This window comes from Diaporthe citri (genome assembly GCF_014595645.1).
Source record: "Diaporthe citri strain NFHF-8-4 chromosome Unknown scaffold_5, whole genome shotgun sequence".
Taxonomy (NCBI): Eukaryota; Fungi; Ascomycota; class Sordariomycetes; order Diaporthales; family Diaporthaceae; genus Diaporthe; species Diaporthe citri.
Window position 1 is genome coordinate 1,228,569 of NW_025064850.1, and position 19,476 is coordinate 1,248,044.

Below are 19,476 nucleotides of genomic sequence, written 5' to 3' on the forward strand. Positions count from 1 at the left end.
CGCGCCCATGGTGATGGACCGTAGACTCGTGGTCTGATTGGCAGACATCTGCTGTGCCGCACACCTACGTGGGCCTCGGTAGCATTCCACGAACCATTGGTTAACATATCACGACATCTCCAATAATAGCCTCCGTGCCGCCTGGCCTGCACCAACTGAACCGAAACATGCAAGATTCGCTTCTTGTGTTGGTCCGAAGCCTGGGCAGCCAAACGTTGCTGAAATGGCTTTTCACCAGGCGTCCATGGATGCAACCTCTTTGACATCTACGTGAAAATCCCCAGTATCCTTTTTCATCATTCGCTTCCTCGTTTCTTTTCCTCTTCATTCCTTATCGCTAGACTTTAACCCCTGGCTGTACGCCTGCTCCGCTCTGGACTTGGCATCTCAACATGGCCATACCTCTCCAGACACTCATCGATCGCTCTTTTGGAACAGGGTTTCTCCACGAGGGGGACTTCTACGTCGATGAAAATGTTCTCGCCAAGTTTCCCAAGGGTACCACCGTCACCATTGCCCACCGTTACGCCACCTCCGCATGGACAGTCACAGCGCGCTTGCACCTGAGACTACCAGATGGGCATGAAGACGTGTTCTTGTTAAAGTCTGCCCCGTTGGCGCTGGGAGGTCAGATGATGAGGGGCGAATTCTACGCGATGTCTGAGTTCTACAAGTTTGCGCCAGATTTTGTGCCGAAACCACATTCTTGGGGGAAGTACGCCTCTGAAGATGTCGAGGCATATTTCCTGCTCCTCGAGTATCTGGAAATGGAAACGAATTCTATGCCAGACCCTCTCGAGTTGTGCTCAAAACTAGCTCGTGTTCATCGCGAAAGCCAGTCACCTACCGGGCAATTTGGCTTTGAAGTCACCACCTGCCAGAATGTGTACCCTCAAGAAGTGGGCTGGGAGAGCAACTGGACGACTTTCTACACAAGGCTTCTGAAGCATGTGATGGATCTTGACTTCAGTACCAACGGGCACTGGGATGACCTTGATCGAGTGGAGAAGCGCATTCTTACTTCGGTCATCCCCCGCTTGCTGGACGCACTGACAGAGAATGGTAGGACCATCAAACCAAGCCTCATACATGCCAATTTGTGGGAAGGCAACACGGGCACTTCCCTGGAAAATGGAAACTTATACATGTACGACTCTCCGGGCTTCTACGCGCACAACGAGCTGGATGTGGCTGATTGGCGGGGCTACTACAACAAGATCAACCGGGACATATACATCAAGACCTATCTCAAGATGTTTCCCCCTAGCGAGCCAAAAGACGAATGGGACGACAGAAATCGTCTATATGCTTGCTACTACTACGTGTGGTACTCGGTGCATCACAAAGCCTCCGGCAAGGCTGTCCGCCAGATGCAAGTGTCCAAACAAGCACAAAGTAATGAGTGAGATGCGCTAACAGATTATTACCAGGGCTTATAATGACATGTGCTATCTCGTTGAGAAGTTCGATCCATTCCCCGAAGGAGAAGCGCCGCGGAGACTTGAGGAGTCGGAAATGACAGCTCTGTCCGGAGAGCGTGATCACACTTTGTAACTAGCATTACAAGCCTTGATCTTGAAATGTAAATCATTGCAATATAGCTGCATCCAGGCAATCATACTCAAGCAAGCCCAGACAGATCGTAATCTGACGATGTTGAAGACAGTTTGGAACGGATGCAAAGCCCGAAGGAACCACATGTGAGGAGCGATTTTCTTTTACAAAATTGTGAATTTCCTCAGCCCAAATGCCCTTCTTAGACGCGAATTAAGCATAAAGAACTTAGGAAAGGTATGGTGCAAGGTAACTGGCAAAATTGGGGCAACCAACAGGCCGGCTACTACGCCACTGTTGAAAATCCAACCTTCCCCGCAAGGAGCATTCAAACCGTCTGCACCGTTGCCTGTTGTTGCCTACTGATGTACACATTGGTGCCTGTTTTGAATTTTACTCATCATCTCCTAATCAATTTCCTTCGAGACAATTTTAAATACACGGAATGAGAATGGCCGACGAGGCGGACGATCCGAAGACAGTCATACCCGCAGCCGAGCAGAAAGGGGACGTTTGCAATGAGAGCAAGGGCGAAGAAAGCGACCATGAGGAACCTTTCACACACTTCACCCTGTCGCAGCTCAGAAAGCTTCAGCTCCTGGTCGGCCTGGCAACAACTACATCTTCCCTTACCGCCACGATCTACTTGCCACTGCTCCCACTACTGTTGAAGTACCTACGGTATAAGGCTTGATCCGGCTGATGGATTAAGCGTTTGCTTTTTCCATAGTTATGGGCCCTTGGTTTGTTTATATAGCGCGATTAACCGCTATATTCCCCTGAGCTATACTAAATTAGGCGCCCTAGGTTAAGCCCCTTACATTTATGTCAGGGGGTTCTGCAATAAGAGGGTTGTATTCGGTTTCTGGTTGTGGTTCTGTCTAAGTTTGTGCCGAAGGGCCGAGGGGCCGAGGACTACCTATCAATGCCCATATGCGAACGCTATGGCAATCAGATATGCGAAATCTTGGTTTTGTTGGTTATGGAGCTGTGTTATTACCTGTGTGATAAGGTTGGCGGTGTTTTTAGCTATGAGTGGTGCTATATCGTTATCGTTAGATTTAAGGCCTTTTGATTTCGTTTTATCGTTCCTTTTTGAACGCGGGGGAGAGCTAAGGTCTTAATTATATATTAATATGGGCGGTATATTTTTAAGGGAAACTTTTAAGGATAATGGCAAACTTAATAAACTTATTATTTAGCGATGCTTAAGTATTTAAGGAAATTATGTTTTAATTAATATATATAATGAATTATTAGGAAGCGGCGTTTGGCTAACTAAGGAAGCGGCTTAAGAATTAAATGCTAAAGGGGATTTAAGTAATAGGAGCGCTTGTTAGCGGGTAAGAAATACGGGAAGGCTTTTTTGCTTTATTAATTAATTTTATAGTTAATAAGTTTCGCCTTAAGGAATTGGATTGTTTTTATTAAAGATAGGCTGTAAGAGATAAGCGTATTTAAGCTTATTATTTTAAATCTTTATAATATATGGAAACTTGGATAAGTAGTAGAATTATAAGAGCTGTTAAGCATATAGTTATTTAAGTTTAGCCGTGGAGTTTTGTGAAGCTATATAATTAAATAGTTTAGATAAATAAGTGTTAAAATGGTTATATAAAAGCAAAGCAAGTAGTTAGAAATTAATGGTAAATTTATAGTAATGCTATATTTATGGTGGTTACCGGCTGGTGTTTAATTCCTGTAATCTGAGCTAAGTTATTAAGGGGTTTTGCAATAAGAGGGTTGTATTTAGTTTTTGGTTGTGGTTTTGTTTAAGTTTATGCTAAAGGGCTGAGGGGCTGAGGACTACCTATTAATGCCCATAAGGGGTCTGTGCGGTGCTCCTTCCTCACAATTTAGGTTTTATAAAGGTTCTAAGTTTAAAGGCTAAAAAGTTTGCAGGTTTAAGAACTACCTACCGTTTAAATGGCACTGCTTACATAAGTATATTTAGGGTATACAACCTAGGCAAAGCGTCTTACGTATATAGGGGCTACCATGGCATATACTTCACTCGGTGGGTACCACCTTGCGAACTGGGGGGTGTGTTGAAGTACCTACGGTATAAGGCTTGATCCGGCTGACGGATTAAGCGTTCGCTTTTTCCACAACTACTACGCACGCACTTCCGTACTTCAGCCCAAGCCGTCAACCTCACGTTAACGATCTACATCGTGTTCCAAGCTATCTCACCAGTCATCTTCGGCCCGCTTTCGGACACCTACGGCCGGAGGCCGATCTTCCTCGTCGTCCTCGGAATCTACGCTGTGAGCAATATCGGGCTGGCAGTCAATGAGCGCAGTTTCGCTGCGCTCGCGACCCTGCGAGCACTGCAGAGCCTCGGTGCGAGCGCAACGTACTCCATTGCCTTCGGTGTGGTGGCGGATGTCTGCTTGCCTCGTGACAGGGGTCGGATGTTGGGGCCCATTGGAATGGCTCTCAACTTGGGTACCTGCATCGGGCCCATCATTGGAGGCTGTGTGGCATACTTCAGCGGCAGCTATAACTGGGCCTTCTGGGCGCTGGTCATTGCGGCCATAATCTTATTCTCGTCTGTTGGCCTGTTTCTGCCCGAGACCGCAAGGTCACTTGTTGGGAACGGCTCAGATCGATCTCGGTTCAAATGGTGGCAGATCAGCTGGCTATCTCTTGTGCGGGAGTTTCTGGCTGGCCGCACAGGTGTTGTTCAATACGAGCATGCGACCGAGGGTACGGACCAGGAAAAAGTACTTCCCCAGACTACACCCGTAAGACGGTTTCTGCAAAAGTACGGGCTCATCAATTTCTACAACTGCTTCCGCATCATCTTTCACAAAGACACCTTCTTGATACTTTGGGTACATGGCTCGTTTTACACTGTCGACTACAGCTTCGTTGCAGCAGTGCCAGATATATTCAAGTCCATCTACGGCTGGAACGAATGGCAAACTGGACTTGCGTATCTACCCCGAGGCACTGGCATCATCCTCGGAAGCTATTTCACCGGCAAGCTCCTGGACCATAATTACAGGACGGTGGCACGCAGAATCGGCAGTGACGAGTCCAAGAAGGCGTCAGGGGGGGGATTTGCTCGATTTCCCGATCGAGAAGTCAAGGACCAGAGGTAGCCTTGTTGGACTCGCGATATCCACAGCAACCATGGCAGGTTATGGGTGGGCACTTCATCAACATGCGCACCCAGCTGTGGTTCTTGTTCTGCAGTTCTTGCAGGGCTTCTGGGGCACGTTCTTTTACACGACCTACAGTGCCATGCTGATCGACTCTTTTCCGCAGAGCCCAAGCACCGCCGCTGCAACAACTAGTGTCACGAGATGCGCAATGGCGGCGACTGGTGTAGCTATTTTGCAGCCATTGATGGATGCGGCCGGGAGAGGGTGGTATTTCACAGCGTTGGGGCTGTGGAGTGGTATCTTCTGTGCAGCCGCCATCTTTTTGCTGCGTTGGAGGGGTATGGAATGGAGGAGGGAGAGACTCGGTGCCATTCCCAGCTAGAAAGTTCTTCCCTCGGCAATTTATCCCCCAAGGCAATAACACAAGATAGACTCCTGTCCGGTTCTCAATTCCGATCACTTTGATGCCCGTGACTGCGATGTACACAACTCTGCCTGTGAAATTCGAGAAAGGGGGCAGTGGAAATGGCCATTTTGTTACAAACACACTGGGCTCCTGAATCCGGGTGCATGTCCGATGTGCAGGAATGGAACAGCCCGGCCCCTCCGTCTGACCCAGTCATCAGTGGAAGAGCCAGTGTGAAGAGAGTAGTTGTCAGTGTAAATAAATTCTCGCGGAATTCTCGCTCGCGTCTAATATGCAATCAAAGTCACAGTTTTATTTAGATGGTTACACCACAGAGACAGACAAGCCCAAAGTTGCGCCATGCATGTCAACGGGCGCGTGATGATAAATATGGCTCCAGCCCCGCCCCACAGGTTCGTCCGCGATGGAACCGGCGCTTCAACGACCACAACTGCCGCAGCACAACACGGCAACCCAAAGGCTTCAGCGTTTCTTTGCAAATGATAACAAAATAGAACCAACCTTTGCTACAAATGTTTGTAAGACATCGATGTCAGTGCTGTTCCGCTCGTCCGTTGATGCACCGAAGTCGGCAGGCAGGCAGGCAGGACATGCCGCTCGGGTGAGAAATATGAGACCCACTCACACGCACCTGTCACTTGTCAGTTTGCGCTGCACGAGGACAGTAAACTCAAGAAACCGGCAAAGTGCCGCATCCGTGAGCACTTGACACGTTGCTGGATGTTGGCAGCGGCGCAGCGCTGAAAAAGTTTTCAGCAACGGTTCAATCATCCAATTCTGGCAGAACCGGCTGGAGCCTTCACATCGCATCATCAGGCATATCCAGCCGGGCCGCTGTGACTATATTTAACTCAGAAAAGGAAGACGGAACCTTCCAGAGATTCACATGTCATTGCACCTCTAGACCCACATCCCTCGTGGCTGCTCCGGTCTCTCGGAATCCCTGTGGCTCCTCATTTCTCCGATTCCTACGAGGCGTTTCCGGGCCGCCCAGGCTTGTCATCCGCCCTCTTCGCTCTTACAACAAAACCACAAGTGACTCCCTGCACACAACTCAGGGTACCCAAACTAGTCATCCAACACATTGCTTTGCCTGAGTAACCTCAGTAGAATAATCAAACAAGGTTCGTATCACTGCTGACCGGGTCGATCGCTCAAGCTGACACGAGTCGAAGTCGGGTAATATCCTGCGAACAAGAAAATCCCTCGACTGCTCTCCGAGCCGTTCCAACCCTCTACCCCTCCTCCCAACCACCATCCCGTGCCGTCAAGATGGCAATCATCACGAGAGCCGTCTCGATAACGAACTTCCTCGTCGCTAGCAGCGCGCTATGCTTCCAGGTCTTCGTCCTCTACCCATGGCACAAAGAACTCGACGAGAACTTCGAGAAGCTGAAGAAGGAGCACATCCGCGTGCTTGACAACATCAAGGACCTCTCAGAAGCAGGCGTCGAGAGGGACAGGGCCATCGGCGCATCCGTGACGAGGCAGAAGACTCTGCGGGAATACCTCGGCATCTAGTTAGAAGAGACGGAAGAGCTGGCATCACGTTCATTTTTTCTTTGGAGTTGGGAAGGCGTATCCTGCAGCATTTGCGATTTCCTCGATCCAGTTCGGCGTTGGACTTCAGCACTTATATCCCGCATCCGCTATCGTTATGTGCCTGCTTTTGGTGAACAGCCCTCACGGACTGCTGTGCTAGAAGCACTTGCAAAACGGGTGCAGAGGGAGGGTCGCCGCCCCTGACACCCTCGGGGGATCTCGGGCCGACATTCCCACGAAGAGGTTAATATAGAGATATATAGATAAGAATCAATGGACTCAACATCACGGCATTGCGCAAGCGTTGACAGTGCTTTGATGTCATGTTGAACGAAGGCTAAGCCGACACTGATTGGCGACAGCGGTCTCGATACAGGTTTCCAATGGTTAAAAGATCACTGACATAGATCACGCAAATACTACAGGACACTACCTTGGCCTACGCACTGTCCCTCGACGAAGATAGAACGAGTGCGTTCGGCGCCGCCACTCCTTCACCACTTCCCATTAACTCTCAACATCCCCTCAACAGCCTCCTTCACCCTACCCCCCAAGGGCCCTTTCCTAGCATCCTTCACATTACTCTCGAGCTGACCCTTCTTGCTCGCCCCCAAGATCACCGCATCTCCTTCACCCAGCTGCGAGTGCCAGATCAACCATCTCAGGCTCGCCTCCTGCAGGCTCACCCCTTCCTCGTCACACACCTTCTTGAGCGCTCTGACAGCATCATGCATCTTTTGCCTGTCGTACCTGTCGGCATAGGCCTGGAACGTGCTGGGGCCGTGGAAGCGCGTCCGGTGGAGCTCGGACTCGGCGTTGGTCGCGAAGGTGACCTTGCCCGTGAGGAAGCCGCCTGCTAGGGGGCTGTAGGCGTAGTACGCGCAGTTGTGCTGGCGTAGAATCGGGATGAGTTCCGCTTCGTCGTCCCGCAGGAGCGCGTTGTACTCGCCCTGGTACACGGCAGGCTTGACGTAGCCTTTCTCGTCACAGATTGAGAAGTACTGTGATAGCTCCGCGGCTGAGTAGTTGCACAGGCCCAGCTGTGGCTCGCGTTGTCAGCCGGAGACGTGAGAACATGCATGTATTGGCCGGGAAAGGAGAGTGGCGTACGCGTTCGAACTTTCCCTCTCGATGCTGCCGATCAAAGGCCTTGGCCGTCTCTTCGATCGGCGTATGCTTGTCCGAGAAGTGGGCATACAGCGTCCTCACTTTCTTGGCGTCGAGCAGCTGAAGCGTCTTGTCCACGCTCGCGGTGATGAGCTCGTCCGTTAGCATAGGCCCACGGGCCCCAAGGACCTTGGAGTCAACGACGAAGCCCCTCTCGACAGCCTTACTCTGTCCCAGCAGCGTTTCGGTGTTCCAGGGGTTGCCGGGCGGGTAAGAAGCTGCCGAGTCCAGCTCTTTGAGCCCGAGGGCCTCTAGGGTATCGAGGAGCGAAGAGGCCTTCTCCGCTGTGTCCCACGTGTAAGTGAAGCCTTTCTCGGTCCCGCCGATGCCCCCGGCGCCGAATACAAGTTTAGCGGGCATATTGGCCAGCACAAATGATTTCCGATACGGCACGATCACGCTGATTGCTCTGATCCAGAATGATGCGGTGTCTTTTGAAGCAGGCAGAGATGTAGACTTGTCCATATGAGGATTAGATTAAGGATTGCGCGCTAGATGCTGTACGAAGGAGGCTTAGCCAACGAGGTTACAGCTGATAACATGTACAGCTGGTGGACAAAAGTTCCGGCACACTTGAAATGCTTAGTGAGACAGCGCCCTTCGCCGCTGCACTGTAACGCAAAACACCAAAATGCCAGAATTGTCTAGAACACCTTTGGACAATGCAGTGCAGCCTATATACCTGTGCCGTGACACTTAGTATATATCACCAGACTTGTAAATATACAAAATACAAAAAGTATTTCATCACACACACACACACACACACACACACACACATACACTATAACATATAATACATCACGCTACCGTGTATCCTTGAGCAACAACTCGCAATGGGTAAACAAATCTGAAATGAAACGTGGAAACCAGTCTCAATCTACAGTTCTAGCATCAATGCGGTAACGCCACAAAACGCAGCAAGGACAACATTCAGGCCTGCCCCGGTCGTAGCACCACTCGCTGTCGTCGAGGGAGTGGAGGCCGAGCTGGAAGAAGAAGCCGCAGGGGCAGAAGCACGACAGAACTTGAACACCCCCAGACCGGGAACTATCGATCTCCTGCAAGAAGGGTCAAAATATTATGAACCCGGCTTAGCAATCAGGTGATGTAAGATTTCCAAAATAGGTTTGTAGGCACTTCGAAGTGTCCTCACTTTGTCTGCAAATATTTGAAGTAGTCTCGACCACAATTTTAAATAGACCCCGTTCACAGGTTACCTAGGCACGTGCAGGGTCTGACCACTCCTGCGCCCCACGGCAGATTCGCGCTTCCTATGACCAAGAACCAACAAATCTACTTAACACATCACTTTTATTAGATCACACCACCTCGAGTCTCCCCAAGCAATATCTCTGTCTCGACTCAGCACTTCCATAAAATTCATCACAATTCCTTCCTCAAGCCATACCAGATCTTTTCAAGATGTGCGGCGATTCGGGGCTCCCTGCCTACGTTCCTGGAACGGAGCTAGCGCTCGTTGTTGACAAAGTTAATGAAACTTTCTCTGGAAATCTCAAAGTCACCATCACTAGGGAGATCTCTACGACGATGACGACCGTATTGGAGGTCACATACACAGACGACTCAAGCACTGCGACCAAGAAAGCCGTGCTCAAACTATTCGATCGCCGCTTCGGCTCTTCGCTGCGCAGAGTGCGCGCACTGAGCGAGTCCCGCCAGGAGCAGTATTTACCTGCCGCCTCTGAAGCAGAAAAGGCCTTCCGAAGCTATGTCCGGAGCGGCAAGGCATCCAAATTGTGGGACGAAATCGACGCCGACCAGCAGCAAATGGACACAGTGCCCCTGCTGCCGGAAGAATACTATGAACCTATGGAAGAGGGCTTGTCGAGGTACGAGGGCGCACTGCAACACGTGTGCCGCTTTTTTTCCCGGAGCGAGATTGCGGTGTGCGACAAGCTCGCACACATGCAAGGAGACTACATCCCTCTTATGTTGGCGCATGTGGACTTGCCCGCGGCCGAGTCATCCGAGACAGAGGACAAGAATGAGGACAGCCCGTTCCTAAGGGTAGATGGTGTTCTTCTTGAATATGTCTCGGGCATACCGCTTTCTGAGCTTGAGAACCGTCATCCTATTCCCGATCGCCGGGAGTGGAGCAAAATCTTGCAGGAGGTTGCGAACACGACGGAGAGGATCAATCTTGCTGGTGTGGTCATGCGGGACTGCGGACCAGGAAACGTGCTTCTGAGACCGGACACTTGGCAGCCAGTCTTTCTTGATTTTGCCCAGGCTTTCATTGGAGACTTTGATGATGAAGAGGCGGAATTTGGTCTCTCCGTCTTCCAGTTCAACAACCCATGGGGTCTGCTTTGGAGTCTGGTTTGTTCAATGAAGGAAAAGTCAGGCGTTGTGATCGACTTGAGTTATCCCGATTACGCCCCATTGGTAGAAGACTACCCAGAGCCTGAAATGCCAGTCAGCGTATGATATACTCATATCCATCGCTCAAACAAGCTCACTTCCACCTTCTGTTACTGGTGGTATCAGTAAATGTACATTGTCTACAAAATGCCACGACAAAACCACAAACGCCGAAGTTGATGCATCTGACGCTTTCGAAGTGTAAATGCCAGTGAAGAGGCACACTGCATGAACTCTTCGATGGGATTTGGCTTGGCCGATGTGAATATCAAACCGAATTCGTGATTTTAATGATTCAGCTTGAACTGCTGCCCTCTTAATACACTCCATCAAAGAGGAGGAACCACCGCGTCATGTTTCGCGAGAACGACCTCGTCGATTCTCTCCCCAGAATACTCAACCCTAGTCCAAGTCTTCATGCTCCCGGTACCCGCATCGAGTTCCCAAATCCGTGCTCGCCTATGATATCGCTTCCCATCGTATGAGCAGTACCCTCCGAATCCGCTGCAACCTCCATAACAGAGCCACGGGCCGACGTGGCAAGTGCTTGGGGCGTGGCCTTGGTGGCATACCGCCCCAACCTGTGGCTTTTGAGCACAAAAGTCATTGACGTGGTCATGCCCGCAGCCAACTGCAGCCACACCTTCTGTGACCAAAGCATCATAGAAGTGAGAATTGTAACTTGGGCCTTCTGTGGGTTCTCTCCTACCACCTGCTCGAATTATTAAGTCGCTGTCTGCGTACTCGGGGAATGGGATATGCATGAAAGCTAGAGACATATGAGGACTTTGCTGGCATATCTCCTCCCGCGCTTGTCGCAGCTCCTGGGAAGTATCTAGAAACCAGTCGATCTGACTCTGCTTGATCCAGTCGTAGTCCGGGTCTTTCACCTTGCTTGGTATTTGACCATGTGAATCCAGAAGGTAAATAGTCAACACTGCGGCCTGCGATGCCGATTGAGGAAAGACCTGAAGGTAGTAATTCCCGATGCCGTCAACTTGTTCCGGGCCTGGCTGGCAGAGGCTGAATGGCAGACTGTGAAGTACTGCCATCTGCTCTGAGCCTAAAATTCTGAGTCGTCAGCACTGGCCCAACTTATTTAGACTCATACATCAAAAGACCCTTTGATCAGAAAGAAAAGGACAGCTTGCAATCGCCTGGTGCATTGTGTATCAGACAATCTGCTTACGTGACAATGCGTAAACACCTTCGTCGTCGTGGTTGCCGAAGACTGCTGCGTATGGGATCGAGCGCTCGATAATAGGAGCAATGACTTTGAAGAGGGCGGACTGGCTGTCAGGAATGTCGTGATGGATTTGGTCACCGGTAAGGACCACGAGGTCTGGCTTCTCGGTGTCCAAGACTCTCTCGATGAATCCGACAGTGAGCGGGTCCGCTTCGCTTGGGGGAAGAGGTTGCCCATGCGCATCAATGGCATCTTTGCACACCCCGGTGCCAGTTACCATGTGCGTGTCTGATATCTGTGCGATTTTGAACTTCCCATCTCTCCCAGCTCTCAACTCTGGTCGTGGGTCGACTGGTCCCGAGTTGACCGCGCCGTGTCGTACGCTCAGTCGAGCAACTGGGATCTCAGGCATGGCCCCGAGATGGAGCGGTGTCTGTGAAAGGGTCCATTGCGGACGTGGGTCAACGGCGTCCACTCCAAATAGCACATCCACTCTCGTCACGGCTCGGTGGCTGTCGCCAGTGTAGTTGCTTCGCAACAACCAGATTCCACCCGGTCGACTCTCCCATGAGCTCTCCAAGCTGTCGCGCGGACGTCGCTTTCCCACCTTGATATCTGTAATCACAAGGTCGTCTGTTGTCAGTTCACTCTCCTCTGTCTCAGCTAGATGCAGCCACGCAGTGCTCTCAGCCATGTGTAGGGAGAGTTCCTTCTTTATGCGACGCCATCTGACATGGTTAGGGACATAGCCAGGTTGATCGTACATCTCAGTCCCGAAGCTTAGATTTATGTCTGTGACCACCGCGGAGATGCGGTGTGAGGCCGCGGGAGAAGCTTCGAGCGACGTTGGCATATTTGAAAGTGATAGTCCGAGTATTCTTATGAGCAGAAGGCTGAAGTAGGTTTAGGACGACGCATACCGTCCTATAAGGACATAGCTATGTGCCAGATCTTGAGCAATCGAGCTGAATGTGCTCTCTTGTGTTAATGCGGGGTTATGAAATGATGGCGGTACATGCTTGGTCCTTTGATGCAGACGGCGACGCTAGTGCGCGATACTAAATGGTGAGATAAGTGATCAGTCGGTTCATCTTTACAACTTGAAATGCAGACGACTGGCAGATGGCTTTTCAAGGGCCCTAGAAGCACTATGGGAGGGGAGGATGTGTCGTGTGGAGACATGCTCCGAGCAGACCATGCCGCCGGGGGCCATACCTGTGGTCTGAAGATGTACTACTTGCGTGTCATTAGACGGTAGCCAAGGACCAAGGTTGCTGCCGTATGCGTGTTAAGCACGGTGTGATGAGAAACCCACACTTCTTCAGTAGTTACCTAGAATCACTTTCACGCACTCCTGCTACTGAGCAAGTGTAATATTCCACCGAGAACACTCCAAATAAATAATGAGCAGTACTTGTCTGATGTGATTCGACTAACTGGGGCTGAGAAGTGGGAGGTCATTCAAGGTCCTCGCAATAACGTTAACGTTATAGACATATTGACGAGCTTCTGCGGGTTCCATATTGATAGAGACAGTCTTAGTTGAGGCTGAACCGGGTTTGATCACTTCCTTTCTTGCAACAACCAGGCAACTCCTGCCGCTAAGTGCCCACCGGCCTTGAGAGTAGAAGGAAGCTCTGGGAACTGAACAAACATATTGGGCAGTCCTTGGTAGTAGTCCGTCCTAGTCAGCACCCCCGCCTGCTGCAGCAACTCCGTATAGAGGAACGCCTGATCCCTGGTAGGATCGCACCCGTCCATGGGTATGTCGGCCGGTGGCAGCCCTTTCATATCACTCTCCCACATGGGAAAGTTCTCCCCCTTGCGCTTCTCACTCTCTGGTACATCCAAAGCATTTGTGAACATCTGGAACAGCCGACTATTAAGCACGGGCGCATCTGCCATCTCGATATGGGATCTGAGGCATGACGCCCATTCCGGTGGGATCTGGGGACCAGGCCAGGTGGGCGCCCGCCTCGGCACCGCCTATCAGGAAGCCCTTGCTCGTGGCCGCGCCCACGGACGCGGCATTATCGGGCCTGGCAATCCACCTCATGGCCAGCTCGGCGTCTCTCAGGACCTGGTCCCAGGCGACGCCCGGCATGGTACGGTAGCTGAAGGACGCGACGACGATGTCGTTACCCCTGGCGATGATAGCACGGCAGCCCAGGTCCTCAGAGTTGGCGTCCCCGCCCACCCAATAGCCGCCGTGGAAGTATAGCATGACGGGAAACTTGTCTTGTGGCTTAGCCCTTGATGGTCGGTAGACACGCAGGGGGAATTTGTGGCCTGGAGCTTCGGGTAGTTCGATGTGTCTGTTGTCGACTGCTACCCTTTCGGCGAGCATGGCAAAGGTGGGAGAGGCGAGGTGTGCCTGTGTCTCCTTTCCGCGCCATTCCTTATACTCACGATACTCCTGAGTCGACTGTGGTTTTGGTATGTTGGGTTCGGCCTGAGCGAACTGGTGGATGACTCGGTCAGCATAGATCAGGATATGAGATCCCCAAAGTCTACTTACGCTTTCCCACTCAGGACCAAGCTTTGCTGGAGACATGGTGAGTTCTTTATCAACACGTAAAAAGTATCCTTGATTTCAAAACCCTCGCCGATGAGGCTTCACTAGAGTGGCGACGACACGGGGAAGAAACTGGGGCGGCGAAATATCAATTTGAAGGTGCACGGCTCCCTGTTGTGACAGTTGTGTTGACCATCTAGGAAAGGTAAAATGTACATAATTCCTAATTGGGAAAAATGTTAAAACCGACAGGGGATGAGAGAGGTGAGCACTAGGTACCCCCAACCTCGAGAGTTTTTCCTGTGTCTAGCCCCCGGACGACACCCTCTTCTCAGAAATCCCGAACGGGCCGTGAAAAAGTAGCCTCGCACCATATGTATTCGCAAAGTATCGTATGCAGCTCAGGCCATAATGTGTGCCACTGTTTGAGCCTTGTTGAGTAATTCTGTCGTGACAACACCCAATACTCGTCACGTGTGACAGACTGTGCAAACGCACCGCCCACGTACAAGATCCAGATATACAGGTCCACGTATGAATCCCACATTGAGGTGACTTCTGACTCCTGCAGTACCTTGAGTATCTGCGAAGAGATATGGGACTGGTTTAGTTCATTTTGCCCAGTCAGTCTAGGCCATGCGCAGGATCAAAAGGTGACTCACAGGAATCAGCATCGACTGCCAGACAGTTGTGCAGGACAGATAAGTGCAGAGGTAGAGGGCGAAGCAACGGCACTTGAGAATTGGACTCTCGCGTCTCGTCAATGCTTGAAGCCTCGATTCAATCCGGGCCTGTTGGTTGTCGATCTGCATTGTGGAAATAGTGTCAAGGGGAGCCGACTCGCAATACATTTCAGAGATTCGTTGCAATGCATGAACGTCTTTGATAATCTCAGCCAACTCTTCAGTGAGCAGGTGAGATATTCTGTGGTATCCGGGAGGGAGAACGTATACTAAGTTGATCAGAAGAGGATCGCGCCTCCAGTATAATTCAGAAAACGAGCCATGATCCAGTGTTCGCTCGGATCCAGTTACGATGGCCGCGTTCAGATCTTGCCTGGATACACGCAGGTCAGCATCGGCTGACCAGACAGGATTTCCCCCGTAAACCCATTTTAGAGTTTCTTTGTAACGCACCAGAAGAAAGCACGTTTGAGGCCATGCGTAACGGGGATGCTCCTTGATTCGCAGCAGCGAATTAGCTGCCGCACCCCGTTTAGGTGGAATTGGACCTGCGAGCGCATTCCCAAGCGGTGTTGGTGAGAGATCTTGGTTAGTAGCTGCAGCGAAAGTCCTGATGCCACGTTTTCTTTCTCTTTCTTGGATGTGTGTGACCCACGTCCACACCAGCAAGTAGCAGGATCGCTCCAAGAGTGGCTTCAATTGTGGCCCGATCTGGGTGGCTTATTCTCTTCCCCACGAACCCAACAGCTCGAGTCGAATACTCAAGACACTCTTTGGTCATATCACCCTTAGAGGCAGCAAACGCCAGTGTGAGCATGATAGATAGCATTCAGAAGAGCCGGATCTTCCAAGCCACACCGAAAAACACATCTAAAGTTTTGAAACGCAAGTCATCTACAATGTTGAAGACAGGCTCTGTAGACTGTCTGGCAGTGGCTGGGGACAGAGCCACGTATTCTTGTTAGTCTCACGGGCCCTTTCTGTTGGCAAGTACGACCCTCGTCACTTGGAAGGCTACTTTAGTTATCCCCTCCGGGGCACGTAGCCTCTCAGAACTTAGACAGAATAACACCAATACACAATTGCTTCCCATATGATTATTATATATATAAGAAACCTATTAATATTAATTAATAGTTATAGGTATTATAAATTAATAAGGTAAAAGAGGCAACCTTATAAGGATTTCCTTAATTTAAAAATTATATCCTCTTTATTAATAAGCGCTATATAGCAATAATTGCTTCTTTAGGTCTCCCTATATTATTAAACTCCCTAAGTAAATATTGCAAAGATTAAATAAATTAAGTAGCATTCCCTGTAATATTTATATGCATATTTATCGCTATTTAAGAAATATGTATTTATTATGCATAAGACTTTATTAAAAATAAACCTATTTTTAAATCCTTTTTAAAACTTAGCAGAACTTAATAATTGCTAAATAAATGAAGCTTGCAATTATTATAATTGCTAGAGTTAATGCAATGCTATGTTATAAGTAAGCGCAAGTTATGCATTACGCTTTCAACTAATATGGAAAGATTTAATAATAAAAAAAAGCCTTAGCTTTTAAGGCTTAAAGAAACTAATAACTTTTTCTTCTTAATAATTATAACTTACTTATTATTAAACTATTATTATTAACTTATTTTTAAAATATTACTTATTTTATTAATATTTCTTTATTTTATTAATTTTACTTCTTATAATATTTGCTATAAAAACTTATAAGAATAATTAATAATGCTAAGAAGCTATTGGCTTTTATTAAAAGGTATATAGTTAATAAAATGCTTGCTTAAACTTTAATTAACTTAGCTTATTATAAATATATTAACTTAAAACTATGGTTTACAGCCCCTACATAGGAAGCATTAATAAAATACTTAATTACTTATTTAGTAAGTATTTTGGCAAGCTATATATAATAAAACCTTTATAATAACAACTTTTTTATTACTTATTATAAGGACTATACGGCGTAAATATAAGTAATATTTAAAGCATTGCTAAATTCTTGCTAATAATATTTAAAAGTTTTCCTTTAAATATAAGGCATTTATATAAGATATAATAATTAACTTATAGCATTATAATTAATTATTATAATTTAAGCTAAGGAAAGATTAAAATAAATTAATAATAAGCTTTATAATGCCTTATTAACTTTAAAATTAAGTATAAATAAATATTATACTTAATTTTAAAGATAGTAATTATAAATATAGCCCTTATAAGCATTATAAGTAAGCTTTAAATAATAATAATTGCTAAAAGAATAATCCTTAAAATAACTTTTATTATTACCGCTAACTTTAAGTGCATAATTATAAAATTTAAACTTAGTAATATAATTCATTAAAAACTAATATAATTAGCAAGGCTTATTATTATTAGCGAAAAGATGGAAATAAAGCTTATATTAAAAATATATATTATACTTAGCATAACCTTAAGCTACCTTAAAAATATCTTTACTAAATAAGAAATATAACTTATATAAAACTCTTTCCTTATAATATATTCCTAATAAGCGCTTAAATTTAGCAAAGTTAACATAATTTATAAAAACCTTTAATAATTCTTATAAGTATATTAAGGATTTATATAACTTACTAAATAATAAGATAAAGATATTTTTTAATATTTATTATTATATTAAAATCTAGCTAAGTTAATTTTATATAATTTTTCCTTAAATGCTTAAAGATTAAGCCAAGGCTTATTATCTTTATTTTATAAATTAAATTAATATATTTATAATAACATACTTTAAAATTAAAATATATTTTAATATAAACCTTAACTATTAACATTATTATATAAATTAAATAATAATAATATTTATAAAAATAAAAGCATAAAACTTAAATAAAAACCTATATAAGGTTTTATATTTAATGCTTAATAAGCTATAACTTTACTAATAAGTATTAAGCTAAGACTATGCTAAAAAGAATAACTTAAAAATAATAATAATTAAAACTTATAAAGGAGTTCTTAAATTAAAAATAACTCTTTTTAAGCTAGCTTAACTATATAAAGAATTATTTTTAAACTTAAGATTTATAATAAAAATATAGCTTAACTATATAACTATAATTTATATTATAAATAAAGTCCTAAATTAATATTATATTAACTATAAATATAATGGCTAAAAGCTAAGGGAAGAATAATAATTGCAATCTTAAGTATTTTAAGGAAATTAAAGGTTTGGCTAACTAAACCTAAGCCATTTAAGCTTTAAGTAGCTAAGATCTTATAGCATTAGCCATGAAATTTAAAGTAATAACGCTTATAAAAAAGGAAAAGGAGGATAACCTTAAAAGAAAAGATATTATATTTATAAAAAGAAGAAATATTAATTAACTAAACATTTAATTAATAAATAATATTTAATAAAAAGAAGCTACTTAATATAATATAAATATAAAGATTATAATAATAATTTTAATACTTTTTTAAGCAAATTTAAAGAATATAAGATGGATAATAAAAATAAATTCTATAAATATAAAGATAAATAAAATTAAGATAATAATTATAATAGCAATACTTATATTATAAAGATAGGACCTAATAAGGAGGTTTATTATGCAAATATTAATTTCCTAGCTAATAAAGCGTTTATGCATTAAATCATAGGAAATAATATCTTTTAAATAAAAACAACCATTACAACTAATCAATTCATCTTAAAGAATAAATACAATTAAACTTATTTTTAAGGAATCTTGCTAAATATAAGAGCATTATTAATATCCATAACTAAATATAAGCAATTTCTTATACTACAATAAAAAGACTTAAAATACCAAATTAATACAACCACCATAAGAAAAGCTAAAGTTAAATTTAATAATAAAATAACTATTAATTCGCTTAACATAATGGAAATTTCCACCTTAATTAATTATATTAACTTTTATATTATTTAAGTATAAACCTTATTCTTGCTTTACCTAGTAAATATAGATAGGCTTTAAGTATATTATAATAACATTATAAATAAAATAGTTTCCTTTAATAGTGCGATTATTATATTAATATTTAGAAAATAAGGCTACTTATGGTTTTTCTTAAATTAAATTATTAATGCTATATATTTCCTCTTAAAGATAAAAATAAGAAAACTCCATTATTACTTTAAATACCCATTAATAAATTAACTATGCTAAATGCTTAAAAAAGCTAACAATTTAAATATTAATAAATAAGCAATGGCAGAAATTAAAAAGATATATTACCATTATTAAATAAATAAACTTATACTTAAGCGTTTTAAGTTTATATTATGCAATAATTATAAATTTAATTATGAAATCTTAATTAACATAATGTATTTAAGCAAATATTTAATCCTCTATATTATAAATTAAGCTATTGCTTTTTAAGAAGTAAAATTCTTAAAATTAATATTTGCAAAGACTGCATAGCAAATACTATAAATACTTTAAATTAATATATATTAAGGATTATTAAATATCATTAAATATAATGCAAAAATAAACTTTATATCTTTAAAATTTTATTTAAAGGCATGAATAATAGGAATTAAATATAAACAAGTTCTTATAAAGGTATATTAATTTATTAAGAAAGTTAAGAAATACTATTAAGCTTTTAAATAAATATATAAAATCTTATATATTAAATTATATAATAATATAAATAATAATACTATCTTATAAATAGCTATAAAAGCTATTAATAATATTACTAAACTAAATGAATTAATCCCTATGCTTTTAGTTTTTAGCGCTTACCTATAAGTATTACATAAGTTATTATCATTATTATTAATATAAAAGTAAATAAAAGCTATTTTAAAGGCTATAAAGATATTATAAAAAACCATAGCTAAATAATAAATATAAAATGCATTAAATATTAAGGTTAAA

The 19,476-nt window shown here is 44.4% G+C and overlaps 6 protein-coding genes across 6 annotated transcripts; 3 read left to right on the forward strand and 3 right to left on the reverse strand.

Annotated features, from left to right (window-relative positions):
* Nucleotides 1-392: 392 nt before the first annotated feature.
* On the forward strand, nucleotides 393-4,661 carry INS49_011033 (uncharacterized protein; the record flags this gene model as incomplete). Its single annotated transcript, XM_043171753.1, has 2 exons — nucleotides 393-1,395; nucleotides 3,700-4,661. The coding sequence occupies 2 exons, from the start codon at nucleotides 393-395 to the stop codon at nucleotides 4,659-4,661; spliced, it is 1,965 nt and encodes a 654-aa protein (XP_043023498.1).
* Nucleotides 4,662-6,363: 1,702 nt separating this feature from the next.
* INS49_011034 (uncharacterized protein) lies at nucleotides 6,364-6,612 on the forward strand (the record flags this gene model as incomplete). The annotated part of the gene is made up of 1 exon (XM_043171754.1): nucleotides 6,364-6,612. The coding sequence occupies one exon, from the start codon at nucleotides 6,364-6,366 to the stop codon at nucleotides 6,610-6,612; it is 249 nt and encodes an 82-aa protein (XP_043023499.1).
* Nucleotides 6,613-7,127: 515 nt separating this feature from the next.
* Nucleotides 7,128-8,265, reverse strand: INS49_011035 (uncharacterized protein; the record flags this gene model as incomplete). The annotated part of the gene is made up of 2 exons (XM_043171755.1): nucleotides 7,128-7,673; nucleotides 7,744-8,265. 2 exons carry the CDS (start codon nucleotides 8,263-8,265, stop codon nucleotides 7,128-7,130), a joined length of 1,068 nt encoding a protein of 355 aa, XP_043023500.1.
* Nucleotides 8,266-9,225: 960 nt separating this feature from the next.
* INS49_011036 (uncharacterized protein) lies at nucleotides 9,226-10,251 on the forward strand (the record flags this gene model as incomplete). The annotated part of the gene is made up of 1 exon (XM_043171756.1): nucleotides 9,226-10,251. The coding sequence occupies one exon, from the start codon at nucleotides 9,226-9,228 to the stop codon at nucleotides 10,249-10,251; it is 1,026 nt and encodes a 341-aa protein (XP_043023501.1).
* A 349-nt stretch (nucleotides 10,252-10,600) lies between these two features.
* INS49_011037 (uncharacterized protein) lies at nucleotides 10,601-12,224 on the reverse strand (the record flags this gene model as incomplete). Its single annotated transcript, XM_043171757.1, has 3 exons — nucleotides 10,601-10,766; nucleotides 10,930-11,248; nucleotides 11,375-12,224. The coding sequence occupies 3 exons, from the start codon at nucleotides 12,222-12,224 to the stop codon at nucleotides 10,601-10,603; spliced, it is 1,335 nt and encodes a 444-aa protein (XP_043023502.1).
* Nucleotides 12,225-12,934: 710 nt separating this feature from the next.
* Nucleotides 12,935-13,925, reverse strand: INS49_011038 (uncharacterized protein; the record flags this gene model as incomplete). The annotated part of the gene is made up of 3 exons (XM_043171758.1): nucleotides 12,935-13,237; nucleotides 13,302-13,832; nucleotides 13,890-13,925. The coding sequence occupies 3 exons, from the start codon at nucleotides 13,923-13,925 to the stop codon at nucleotides 12,935-12,937; spliced, it is 870 nt and encodes a 289-aa protein (XP_043023503.1).
* Between the last annotated feature and the right edge of the window lie 5,551 nt (nucleotides 13,926-19,476).